The sequence below is a fragment of the Apaloderma vittatum genome, unplaced genomic scaffold (genome assembly GCF_000703405.1).
Source record: "Apaloderma vittatum isolate BGI_N311 unplaced genomic scaffold, ASM70340v1 scaffold18965, whole genome shotgun sequence".
Lineage (NCBI taxonomy): Eukaryota > Metazoa > Chordata > Aves > Trogoniformes > Trogonidae > Apaloderma > Apaloderma vittatum.
The window spans coordinates 1-12,495 of NW_009715663.1; the positions used below are offsets into that span (position 1 = coordinate 1).

The window sequence follows — 12,495 nt, forward strand, 5'->3', positions numbered from 1 at the left end:
TATATATATATAAAAATATATAGATTTTTCTATATATAGTTCATATGCTACAGATGTAGGAACTCATATGAATAGTACATATTCTATCCTAGAACATAGTAATTTTTATTTGTGTTTAAAATCTTAAAAGTGTTCTGCCCCATTCCACCTCGATTTTTCTCCTGTATTTTGCTTAGTACTTTTAATATCTCTAGTATAATTCCCTGAGCTCTTGCCTGTTGTTTTCCTACCGTGGTCAGCACGGCTGTGTTTGAACACAAGTATCAGGGTCCTAAAGCGAAACAGGTTGGGTTAGACACACCCACCAAAAATTGCAGGGAAGCAGGCTTTAGACTTGCAGCCCTACAACATTAGAATAGCGCCGCAACACCTGTTTTCTTATTTCTTCTCAGGTTTTTCAGCAACGCTTCCAGTAATGGTGTGAGTCAGAAAATGGCTTGCAAACCAACTTTCTTTGAAATATTTAAGGCACATTGCAGTGATTCAGGTACACCTTCTCTACAGTAAATAATTTTTAATTGAAGTTGCTTTCTAGACATTGATATTTTATACATAGCTGCTGTATGTTCCATAGAAAAGCGTTATGGAACTTGTTAGCTGTTCTTCTGGCCTCAAATCTGTATTTGCTACTATGTATCTATTTCTTTAATTATATATTTGTATCTTGTTTCATAATGTGAGCTCATTTGCTTTTTTGTACTTGTTTTTTAGCTGTGACTTCCTGTCTGCACATGCAGATCAGGTTTAGTGGTTTGCTAAATGCACCCATAGTAGTATGATTTATTAATGTTAAAAGTGACCTGTTTAACTTGCCAGTCTGAATAAAGTAAGAGAGAAAATAAAAGCCAGATGTATGCTTATTAAACAAACTGGAATTAGTTATCTGCTCTTTGGTTAGTTTTGTTAATGGCCTGAGAATTTGGGCAGGCATTTCTTGTATACTTTGCTAGTATTAGAGTTCAAAGCTATCTGGAAGCAAAACTGAAATATGGCAATGGAAGGAGCAATGCATTGTGCTGCTAGCTTTTAAATGCCTAGTATGTTTTCACATCATGTGTGGAGGATTAATTTTGTATTAATTTAGAACTGATTACAGTCTTCTCTTACATGTATTACATACAGAATGAAGAGTTCTGTTTTATGACCTAGTATAAGAACATACTGAACTCTCTATTTGTTGTTATATGTTATTTGCTTGCCATTAGTCACGTTTCTTTCCTTTGTTTTCTGGGTTTTTTTAATGTGTTTTTCTGTATGTTTTTATTCAAAGACTTAGGGCCTATCAGTCTCAACTGGTTTGAAGAACTCAGTGCAGAAGCACCCTCATATGAGCCTAAATTGTTAGGAGAACCTGATGTTCCCTTTGGCTGGCCTGATCAAACATCTTATAAAACTCCAAAGGCAAAACCTTCCACATGCAGTCAGCTGGCATCAACTCCACTGATTTTTAAAGAAGAAAATACAGTATTGCCACCTTACTGTTCTCCTGGAAAAGAACTGGATCAGAAAAAAATAGAAGCAAGTGAGTAATCTTCATTTTTTTGTGAAGTGGTACTTAGAGGGTGCTTGTGCCCCTCAGAGGCAAAAAGCTTTTTTTCTTGTTATTGTTGTTTAACTTTTTGTTTTGGTAGCTGATGATGATTAATGTACTAGATAATGCTACTGCAGCAATTGTATCAGTATAAAGGTTGTATTAGTAGGCTTCTGAAGATCACCTGTAAGCTCAGTGGTTTGAGCACGGTGCTGACAAAAAGGACCAACACCGAGGTCACGGGTTTGATTCCCACTCGGTCCCCATGTGTTGTCTGGTCTAGTCGAGAGGTGGCGTCCCTGCCCAAAACAGGGAGGTTGGACTAGATGATTTCTAAGGTCCCTTCCAGCCTAGGCCATTCTGTGATTATGAGAAGTAATCTTAGAAATTAATTCAGCCCTGCAATAAAGTGGTAATGTATATGAAAAATTCTCTGTAGAAAATCTATTGTCCTAGTCCTAATACCAAAATACTGTTAATATAAGGAGCATATGAGCTTATTAGTGTAACCTGACTGAGAATCTGAGTGATTTTTTTATTTTTATTTTTATTTATCAGTAAGGTTTGTGTTTTATACAAAATCTCTGAAAATCTCTTGCAGAGAGTGCTTATCATGCTGAAGTATGAGGTGATCTGTAGGGCACTCCTTAACCTTTCTTAGGAAGATTTAGAAGCACTAAGCTCTTTGAGGTGGTAAAACTGTAAGTCATGGAAAGAAGTTATACTTCTCCTTTTGGAAACAAGGAATCCTGCCACTTTCATGATGCAATGAGAAGTACCTCATAAAAGTACATGTCACTCTGCTCCTTTTTGATGTCCCTTCAAGCCATAATACCTATGGGAGCATCTGGGGAGGAGTAGCACCAGGCACCAGTACAGATTAAGGGTTGTCCTGCTGGAAAGCAGCCCCATGGAGAAAGACCTTGGAGTCCTAGTGGACAGTGAGTTGTCCATGGAACAGCAATGTGCCCTTGTGGCCAAGAGGGCCAATGGGATCCTGGGGTGCATTAAGAAAAGTGTGTCCAGCAGGTCTAGGGATGTTCTCCTCCCCCTCTACTCTGCCCTGGTGAGACCACACCTGGAATACTGTGTCCACTTTTGGGCTCCCCAATTCAAGTGAGACAGGGACCTACTGGAGAGAGTCCAATGGAGAACTACGAAGATGATTAAGGGACTGGAACATCTCTCCTTTGAAGAGAGACTGAGAGAACTGGGGCTGTTTAGTCTTGAAAAGAGAAGGCTGAGAGGACATCTAATAAATGTATATAAATAACTGAGGAGGGGGCGTCTTCCCAAGGATGGGAAGATGACTGCTACCAAAGTTTCTATACTTACTTGTGGCTGGCCCAAGATCTTATTCTGCTGGTTTTCTCAAAAGGAGTTGACTGGCTCGCCTACCTTAGTTTCCTTCTTGTGAAGGATGGAAGCCTGAATGGATTTCACTTTGGTGTGGTACTGGGATGCAGCTGTGCCACGTGTACAGACTCAGGGACTGAGAAGAAGAGAGAAATGCAGAAACCTAGGTGTGATTTCTGATACGGAAGTTATGTGGAAATTTCTGGGTAGGAATTCTTTTGAGTAGATGCTTCGTGTGAGCAGCTCACCATTCAGAAGATTCTGCTGCTTTGGTGGCCATGCTCTCTTTTGCTTGGAGATGCACAGCATATCAGTCGTTATTGCTACGAGTGACAGTGCCTCCACTAACAGTCCCAGAAATATTTTTTGTTTTATGCTGCTGATTCAAATCAAGAAGCATGTGTCTTAAGTAAATTGGAGAGAAAGCTGGTACAAATGCATGTTTGTATGTTTTCAGTGAGAATAACTGCTGCAGTGATAAGAAAGGCACAATACCATATACTAAAATGGAAATGTGACTTGAATCATATAAAGGAAACATACTGAAATGTGTGTATGTCAAATGAATAGACATAATGAGCATTTTTGGGTGTTCATTTGAAATGTGCTTGGTATTGTTTGAGTATAGAATTTGAACATGTTCAAATCACTAGAGGAAAAGATAGTGGTTTGTTGGTTAGGGTGTTTTTTAAACTAAAAATCAGACATTGCATAATATTTCAGAAGATTAAACTTCAAAGTCGAAACTGTTCCTTGTAGTTCAGCAAGACTGCATTATTGTCTTCTGTGTTGTAGGCAGAGAAAATTTGATAAGCCCAAGTATCCCGAGAAGAATAGATCAAGAAAATGAAATACCTGCTTCTCCTTCTGGTACCTACCGCAACTGCCTTGCTGCTAGGTAGGCTAATATGTCAATACAAATATAAACTGGATTTTAAGCAAAAAGAAATATTAAAATCACCATGGTTGACTGACAGACTTCTTCAGAGCAGTCAGTAATCCTGTATGTCTTGTGTGTGTATGATGCTTGTAAGTTTTTAAGTGCACTGAAAATAAAACACAGGCTGATTGAGATCTTCCTTCCTTTTAGATGTTCTTCCTTTCTATTTTTCTGCCTACCACAGCTGGCATATGGAATTTGTTGACTTTATTTCAGTTTGCCAAATCCTCAACATCCAATGAAAGAAAGAGTAGTAGCGATATATTGTGTGCTTCTCAAGTAGTAATTTGTAAAGCTATTTACTAAAAAAAATCTCAGTAAATATTATAATAGCCTTGATTTCTACATTTAAACGTATATACTTAAGATAAATCTGATCAAAGTAATCATGTTGATTATAAGAATAAACTAATTATTTAATTAAAATCAGTTAGGCCAATTTCCATAGTTTCATACAGCGTATTATGAAATGCATGATTATACTGAAATCTGTTATACTATTTATCAGACATCGTTGCTGAAAATTAACTTATTTCATGAAAGTAGCATTTTTCAGCTTCTGATAAACTTATGGTAAGGTTTAAAATACTGACTGATGGTTAGGAGAAATCTACATTTCATTTACAGAAATAGCCATGATTGCAAAGAAAGAAAATACTGGAAGTTTTAATATATGTAATATCTGAAATATTTACTTATTTTCAAAATAGAGAAGGGAAATTAATATTTTTTTATTTGGTTTTGTTTTGTAGTCCAACAATTTTAAGGAATACCTACAGAACACCCCAGAGAAGTAATATGCCTGGTTTGTATTTTCACTTTCGGTTTTACAAAATATCTGATCTCTGTAGATATAAATCCTTAGGTATTATTTAATGTCCTTAATACATAATGTCTTTTAGGACCATATGGAAGCTTGTTTTGCACACCAAAATTTTTGGAGGTAAATATTTCATTCCTGTATTTTGTTTTCTTTTTCTTGAGTATGATATTTAGAATTTTGCATAGAAATAATAATAGTTAAATATATTTCTAGGTCAGAACTCCAAAACGTATTTCTGAAAGTCTGGGAGCAGAAGTGGATCCAGATATGTCCTGGTCAAGTTCTTTAGCCACACCTCCCACACTTGGTGCAACAGTGTTAATAGGTATTTCTAAAAACTTACAGTTGCTAAAGCTATAGTTGTTAAAAGCTTCTGGGTTTGACACTGGAAGCTCACTTAATGTGAACTGATATTTTTAATTAAGACAAAACTCTTACACAGTGATGTTGAGTGTGTGACTGCAAGTAACGCAGCCTTAAAAGGAAGAAATGAAATTAAATGTGCCATTGCTTTTGAAGAGTTTTCTTCCTTTGTATAAGGGATTAGGGGATGTAAATTTAGAAGTAACATAGCAAAACACAGAAAGAGGGTTAGATAATGATTGCTTTGCACTATCACAAAACTAGATACTATTAGTTTAAGTTACATGAGGATGTTTATGAAGTCTAAGGACCTGTTGTGTGAACTTCCCAGCAGCAGTGCCGGCTTAAGCGTTTTTGACCTCTCTCACTATCCCTGCCATGATATTGACACAGTGAGACAGGCTGAGGTGCTGATCCAGTTGAAGCCTCTATTTCCTGAGATATTTGGAGAGGGCAATTCCTGGACCTTATGTACTGCACAGCTGCACAAAGAGCTGTGCCAGCATAACTGTGAATGAGTGGGTGATAAGTGTTTAAGTGGTAACTGACAGTGATGCTAAAGATCAAGGCTTCACCAAAAGCGTGGTTGTAAGTGAGATTTCATTAGCATTTGATAAGCAAAATGAAATTTGACTGTGTGATTTGTTGATGACAATTCTTGGGGAAAAAACATGAGGAGACCTGGATGTCTGCTTATCTTCTGAAATTGCTTTTTTAAAATGTTATTAAACTACCCCTGTATAAAGTATACAGAAGGTGCAGGTGTATAAATGAATGTTAGAACTGGGAATCTCCTGCGAGAGACAGGGTGCTGCTATTCGTAAGGCTGCTGAGTTGTGCCATTTAGGGTGTTTTTTGGTTCAGAACTATGTGACCCAAAAAGAAAGGCTTGGGGGAAGGACCTTTAGCTTACTGATGTTTTTCTGGGAAGTGAGTTGTGGTTTGAGCTCTTACTCTCCCACTTCCTGGATGAGCCTAGTACTTTGCAGTAGTGATGCCCACTCTCTGCCATCTGACACCTGTGAAAGAGTGAGTCATTTGGCTGTAACATGGAACCTAATTGCCACGCCTGTGAAAGAAGTTATCTGAATATTCTGCTCTTTGGGCATCTTCATAATAGGGTTCACTTTCTCCTTTTGGAATGTAGGTGAAAAGATATTGCAGCTCTTGTGGCAGTAAATGGAAGAAAATAAAGGGAAAAAAATTCCTGACAGAGGCTTGAAGATGTCATCCTCATCCTCTGACAGAAAAAAAAAAAAGAGTAGTGTCATGAATAACTGCTGGAAGGGAGGATAGCAGTGATGCTGGGCTCAGGGTGGTAACTGGTCTACCTACATAGCCAAAACCACAACCTGTGATTTTGGGTGTTTTATGCTGTTATGAAACTGCATTTGTACACCGTCCTTCAGCCTCACCTGTAGGACCTTTTAGTAAGAAGTTTTAGTTATTTTTCAGTAGTTTTTCTGTTTACAGATTTCACTTGCATTTAAAATAATCTGCTGAAAATTCTCCCAAAACACAGCTGTATTTCAACACACTCAGCAAATCACTGAGGAGCAAATGAATTGACATGTCTGTCTTTCTTCTAAAGCTAGAGAGAATGATTCTATTTCTGGAGCAAAGAATCAGGATGAAAGAGCTGAGAGAGTAAGTCTTAAGAGCTATCTGTTCTTTAATTTCAGCTAAAATCTTCAGTTACATGCTTACATGCCTCAAGCCAAGAATAAAAAAATCTGTCCTTTTCATTCTAGGCCCTCCTATTTGTGTCTTTTTAAAATATACTGCTCACAAAACTAAACATGCAAAACCCAGCTGTAGACTGTATTCTCACAAATAACTCTCTTTGAGGAGTACTTTTGCTGTTTGATTTTGGAAAAAAAACACCAACAATTGAGAAAACCACTTGAATGCAGCCGCAGTAGGAGTCTTTCAAAGAGAAATCAAACCTGACAATTGCAGTATGCTACTTATTTGAGAGTTGCTTGGTTGGTTTGTTTTTCCTCCTCTTTTGTCCAAGTTTTGGGAGTTACTGTTTGGCAGTAACTTCTTGTGCTCAACCACTGCACCAAAAGTTGAAATTGACTATTAATTTCAGTCCTTTGATAGTTAGGGAGAGGTCTTGCATCATTGTAATTTTATTCTGTGCGTATGAAAACTGAATGATTATTCAGACTGAAAACTGAGGATGACACTAATAGGATTCAATTACAAATGTACATTTCATTCGTAACTACCTGAAACTTCACAGTTAATGAACTGTTACATTAAAATCAAGCAAAAAGTCTTTCTTCTTCCTCATATATCCTTTGTTCCTTTTTGAGAAGCTCTCTTACAGTTACCTGCTAGCTGAACCCGTTCACTGCTCTTAAATTGGCTGATTTGCACTGAAAATTGGGATTATCTTCTTATTATCTTCAATTAAAAATTTACCTTTCATTTTAAGAGATGCAGCATTATTCAGCATGTTTAAAGTTCTGGGCTTTATTGTTAAAAACGACATTTAACTGGCATGTAATATAACAGCTTCTGTCTTTGGGTTACAGATTTTGCGCAGCTTTTTTTCCAAAAGTGATAAATGTCCTGGGACGAGTGATGCAAGTACGCTGTTTGTACCAGAGACGGCAAAGCTGAATTCTGAAGATGACATCAGAGATTTTGGTAGGCATTGATACATTACTACCGAGTACAGTATGAAGCAAGATCGAAGGTGAAGTTATGTAGTAGGTCTTGACCTCATCCTGTGGCTCATTTCCTCTGCCAGCTGTGTACTCCCTGAATTGATTCAACTTTGTAAAACTAATCTGGTCATAAAAAGGGGAATCTGCTTCTGGTGAGTCAGGGAATGAAACTGGGTTACTGTGCCACTGTATGACAATCAGATTTGTCCTGGTGTGAGTGAAGGCATGAGACTGTGTGGGAGAGCTGAGACAGAGAACGGTACAGGCTCAAGGGGGAGCAAGACTACTACTACTTCTCGCTATTTGAATGGGTTTACCTTTGTCGTAAAGTTTCACCCCAGTACTTCGCACTCTATGGTAAACTTGGTTTTTAATCCTGATGTATTCTTTCTTCATTTACTTCACCTATTAGTAGTTCAAAACATGACACATCTGGTAGGAAAAGGTAGCGTTGGTTTGGGTTTTTTTTTTTTAATTAATGCAGAAAATGTTTCACCAAGGGAAAACATATTTTCATTCTATGTTCTTGGACCATAGTGAAAAACTGAAAATCTCGTGTGAGCTTTTTTGATTTTTGTTGAGAAATGATGACAGAAGGGAAGAATATTAACAGAATTTTGATCAGCATGTGTGGGTGTAAAAGGGTGCTTTAGAGATTGACACAAGCTAGACAGGATGATGCATCCTTTGGATTGTGTGTCTCCTTATCTGAATTGAATGGACTACCCCAAAAATATTCTTTGGTGGCACTTTAAGAATTGTGAAAGAATCGGTTTAGAATTCTATGAGGAGGGCTGAGAATGCTGGGGTCAGGAAGCATTGTTTCTTGCAGAGAGACATGTGCTGCTGGTTTTGTACTGTAGGTTCAAACATGCTGAGAAAAATATGGAGTTGGTAAAAAACATATTCAAGCAATCTGTCGTCAGTAAATTGCTTCTATGAATGAAGGACAAATTAATGTCCTTTGCTGTGTTACAAAATGGGTTATTGCATCTCATACTGCCGTGGAGAAGGCTAGTTAAAACAGTGTCTGAGTAAAAATAAAATGAAGAAGGAATACGGGGCTTTTGGAAGTACAAAACAGCTTTTGCCAATGTTTTTTTTATTTTTTCCCTCCTTCTGTCTTTCACTTGTGATAATAGTTAACTTGCCCTTTGAAGAGGAAATGTAAAAATAATGATAGCTTAAATCTCCACGTTTGTAGCTTTCACATATGGGTTTTCTCTGGAATAGTGTCATATGATCATGAAAGATCATCAGTTTTATTAGGTAGAGGTTTTGTTTCAGTCCAAGAAAATAAGAGATATTGTAACATTGATGTGAATACCAACACAATTTTAAGTGTATGAAGAGATTACTTATATTGTACCAGTTGCATCCTTAAGAGCAATGAAACTGAATATATGCACTCAGTCTGAAGTACAAGAACTACCAAATATTTCCAAGTTGTTTTGTTGGGGTTTGGTTTTTTTTCTAGATTTTTAGTTGTAATAATTTTGGCAAAGAGGAAATCTGTTTTTAACTTTATATTTAGTGTACTCATGGACTGCAAGCTATGTCTGTCATTTATTAACACTTCAGAATGTTACAAAAGGAGCTCAATTTGCATAAGCATATTCATTTATAACCCAGTCATTAATTCCTAGGGTCAGTGTCCCTAGTTTAAGGCTGGTGATTTTAACTCTAAGCTTTAGGCGTCTGGCCCTTGAGGCAGAATTCACAGCTTTACTGTAGGTATATAACCAAGGTTTCAGAGTTAAAATTCTTTAAATATATAATGATCAGCATGTTGACTAAGAAGCTATTAAATTGAAAAATTAATGGGAAATGTGAAATTCTGCAACATTTTAGATACTTTACCCTGGCCTGTTGTCCAAAACTTCTTGTTTAAACTCTTCAACTGAAAGAAAAAAACAAAAAGTCTTTAATTCCCTTTACAACCCTGATGAAAGTAACTAGTCTATCTTTAACTTCAGTGTCTAGAACTTTTTGTGAAGTAGGAGAAATAGGTTCAATATCCACTGCTTACAAGGAATCAAACCTGAAATGGGGCAGTGTACTCTAACACTCTGTCAGTATGTGACTCCAGAGCAGAAACATCTAATGTTTAAGCCACTTTTATTCCTGAGTGTTGTGTTATTTACCCTAAAGGAGAAGCTTTGAGAAAGAAAGTCAAATAGTTATTGCCTATTCAGGGCACTTAGCGAGAGATCAAGAGAATTCTGCTGAGCAGTCCTTGTTCTGGGCTTCTCATTTCCATGACCCTCTAGTGGGTTTAGACGTTTTTGGTTTTTAACCGGCATCAGGTTATTCAGCATACAATCAGTATCTCTACAGTCTGTCAGATACTCCGGGTTTTCTTTTTACTTTAAAAATAATGGTTTCTGTTTAAGTCAGTGTCTTTTTAGAATGTTTTGTTGACAAATTGTTATAGGATGAAAGGATGTGGACAAAGAATTTACCCCAGAGATATGCCCTTTGACAAGGGGGAAAGGACATGTGTGCTCATACAGTACTGTTACAGTTTCTTCTTTTGAGCTCTTATTTAGCGATACCTTCTGCCACCCAGGCAAAAAACAGGAAGTGAAGAGAATGAGTAACTGTTTGAGAGATGTGAAGAGAGGGTGGTTTTATGCCTGCATTGATGGGTGGATTACAAATAGCTGGATGTGTGTGACCGGGTATTAATGTGTGTATAAGCTTTTAAGGCTGCTAAGGAAATAGAGTTTAGGTTATTTTTTTCCCCATTGCATATTATTTATCTACCCAAACAAAAAATTCTGATTATTTTTTATTTGTGCCAATCATTTGGACTTTGTTAAAAGCTTCCTAATCAGTTAAAAGAATGATAATCTTTTCTAAGCCCTTCTATACCCTACACTATTCTATTTCGAAGCAAAATACAGTTTAATAGAATCATCCTTGAATAACAGTTTCGTTAGCTGCCAATTATAGACAAAAATAGACAGCTTCTTAAGGTGTTTGGTGCCTACCATCTGGTATGCATTTTGGAGGCAAAAAAATCTATACATTTATCTTGTAAAATTTCCTACTCATTCTCCTATCTATAAAAAAACAGCCCAAAATTCTTCCAAGACGTCTAGGTTGTATCTTGGGAATGTGCTTAATCACCACAGTCCTCAGGAGGCCAGGGCATCTGCATGGATGTCCTTTGCCTTCTGTCTCTAACAGCTGCTGTTGGAGAATAAAGTTCTTTAAAGGTGTGTAGATTTGTCTTTCCAAACTCACTCTTGGGTGAAGGTAATTGCCATGAAATTGAAAGCTGTATTTACTGATAAAAACACAGTGCTATTCTGAAGTTATTTCCAAATAACTTAGGAACTTTATTTCCTAAATCTTTATTTTTATTTCTTTTCCTCTCCCTATCTCCTCTAAATTATTTAGAGTCAGAGATGTTAGACGGCTTATTTGGTGAGATGAATAGCTTTGAGGATACATGCAGCATGCCTGCCAAGTCCACTGGGGCTCATCTGCTGATGCCACATGTTCTGGATGCAGTAGAAGAATGTGAAATAGACAGAGATAAAGCACAAGGAAAGGAGGATGTTTCTTCCGAGCAGCCCATTGGAAGGAAGACTGGCATTTCACAGGAAGTGAAAACAACAAGCTGGACTGGAAAGAGCCCCTCTATTGAAATGAAGGTTTCTTTACAACAAAACACAGATGAAGACACGGGGAATGGTAAAGGTGGCTGTTTAATAGGACCTGAAAAGGAATTGGAGTCACCTAGGATGGCAGGAGATGTGCAGGATTGTAGAACACACGAGTCATCTGTGAATGAGAAGCCTTTGAAAGAAGACGTGCTGTCTTCGTCAAGCCAGTGGTCTCAACTGAACTTATCTGATCTTGATGTAACTCACTGGGAAACATCTATATGTAGCTCTCCACCCTCTGACTTGCGTAGAGAGAAAAATTTGGAAGATAAGTCAGTATTAATGACCAAGGATGATGCTGTAGAAACGTCTTTACTGAATACCTCGGGCTCAATAAAAGCACAGAAGCTCTTGAGTGTCAATTTGTCAGAAAAGCGCTGTGAAGTGAAAAATTCTGAAAACAACCCAACATCAGAAGTAACTCCTGTAAAATCTGTGTCTCTGAGTGTTCAAGATCCAAAGTTAGTAAAAGGATGTGCGGCTGAGAAGGTTTCTAAAATGAGCTTCTTAAACAGTAATTCTTTTTTAATTGAAAGCACAAATGTCACAGAGTACTCTCTGGTCTACAATGGCAGCTTTTCCAAGCATTTAAAAGCAACTTCTAAATCTGTTGTAACGGATGTTCTGTCTCACCCACTTGTATGTGGTGCTACATCTCCAGATAATTGCAGTGACCTACATTTAACAAATAGTGAAAATACCCTTACAAAGTCTGACTTTAAGAGCCTGAATGTGTTATCCAGCTTGAGAAAGAGATCCAAGAGATTTATTTATGCAATAAATAATACTTTACTGTACCAAGAAGAAAAAATACAGAAGGAAGTAACCTCTGAATCACCAATTCATCCTGTATTACCGCATTCAGAATCCAACTCTTGTGAATTTAAAGACTCTCATGTGGCCAGTGTTGACAATCAAGGTATATTATTAAGCTGTTCATAATTTGTGGACCATTCTGTATATGTTTAAAAGCCTTTTATCTAAGTGTTTCAGCTAGAATCATGTAAAATTTTGTGTTTGTGAAAAAGTAGCTCTGTAACTGGCAATCGAGATCCAGAATTGGTCTGTTATAATTATAGTGACAGAATAGCATTATTTTCCATTTGTCTTGTGCTAATTTACTCTTTTGT

General features: G+C 37.2%; 1 protein-coding gene across 1 annotated transcript in view; it reads left to right on the forward strand.

Annotated features, from left to right (window-relative positions):
* Positions 1-392: 392 nt before the first annotated feature.
* Positions 393-12,495, forward strand: part of BRCA2 (breast cancer 2, early onset) — a gene marked incomplete at its 5' end in the record, with an annotated part of 36,650 nt that continues 24,547 nt past the window's right edge. The window contains 9 exons of the mRNA XM_009869240.1: positions 393-487; positions 1,271-1,522; positions 3,683-3,785; positions 4,580-4,632; positions 4,730-4,770; positions 4,864-4,975; positions 6,605-6,660; positions 7,557-7,671; positions 11,097-12,284. Coding sequence (XP_009867542.1) covers positions 393-487; positions 1,271-1,522; positions 3,683-3,785; positions 4,580-4,632; positions 4,730-4,770; positions 4,864-4,975; positions 6,605-6,660; positions 7,557-7,671; positions 11,097-12,284 — 2,015 coding nt within the window. The remainder of the gene's footprint in view (positions 488-1,270; positions 1,523-3,682; positions 3,786-4,579; positions 4,633-4,729; positions 4,771-4,863; positions 4,976-6,604; positions 6,661-7,556; positions 7,672-11,096; positions 12,285-12,495) is intronic.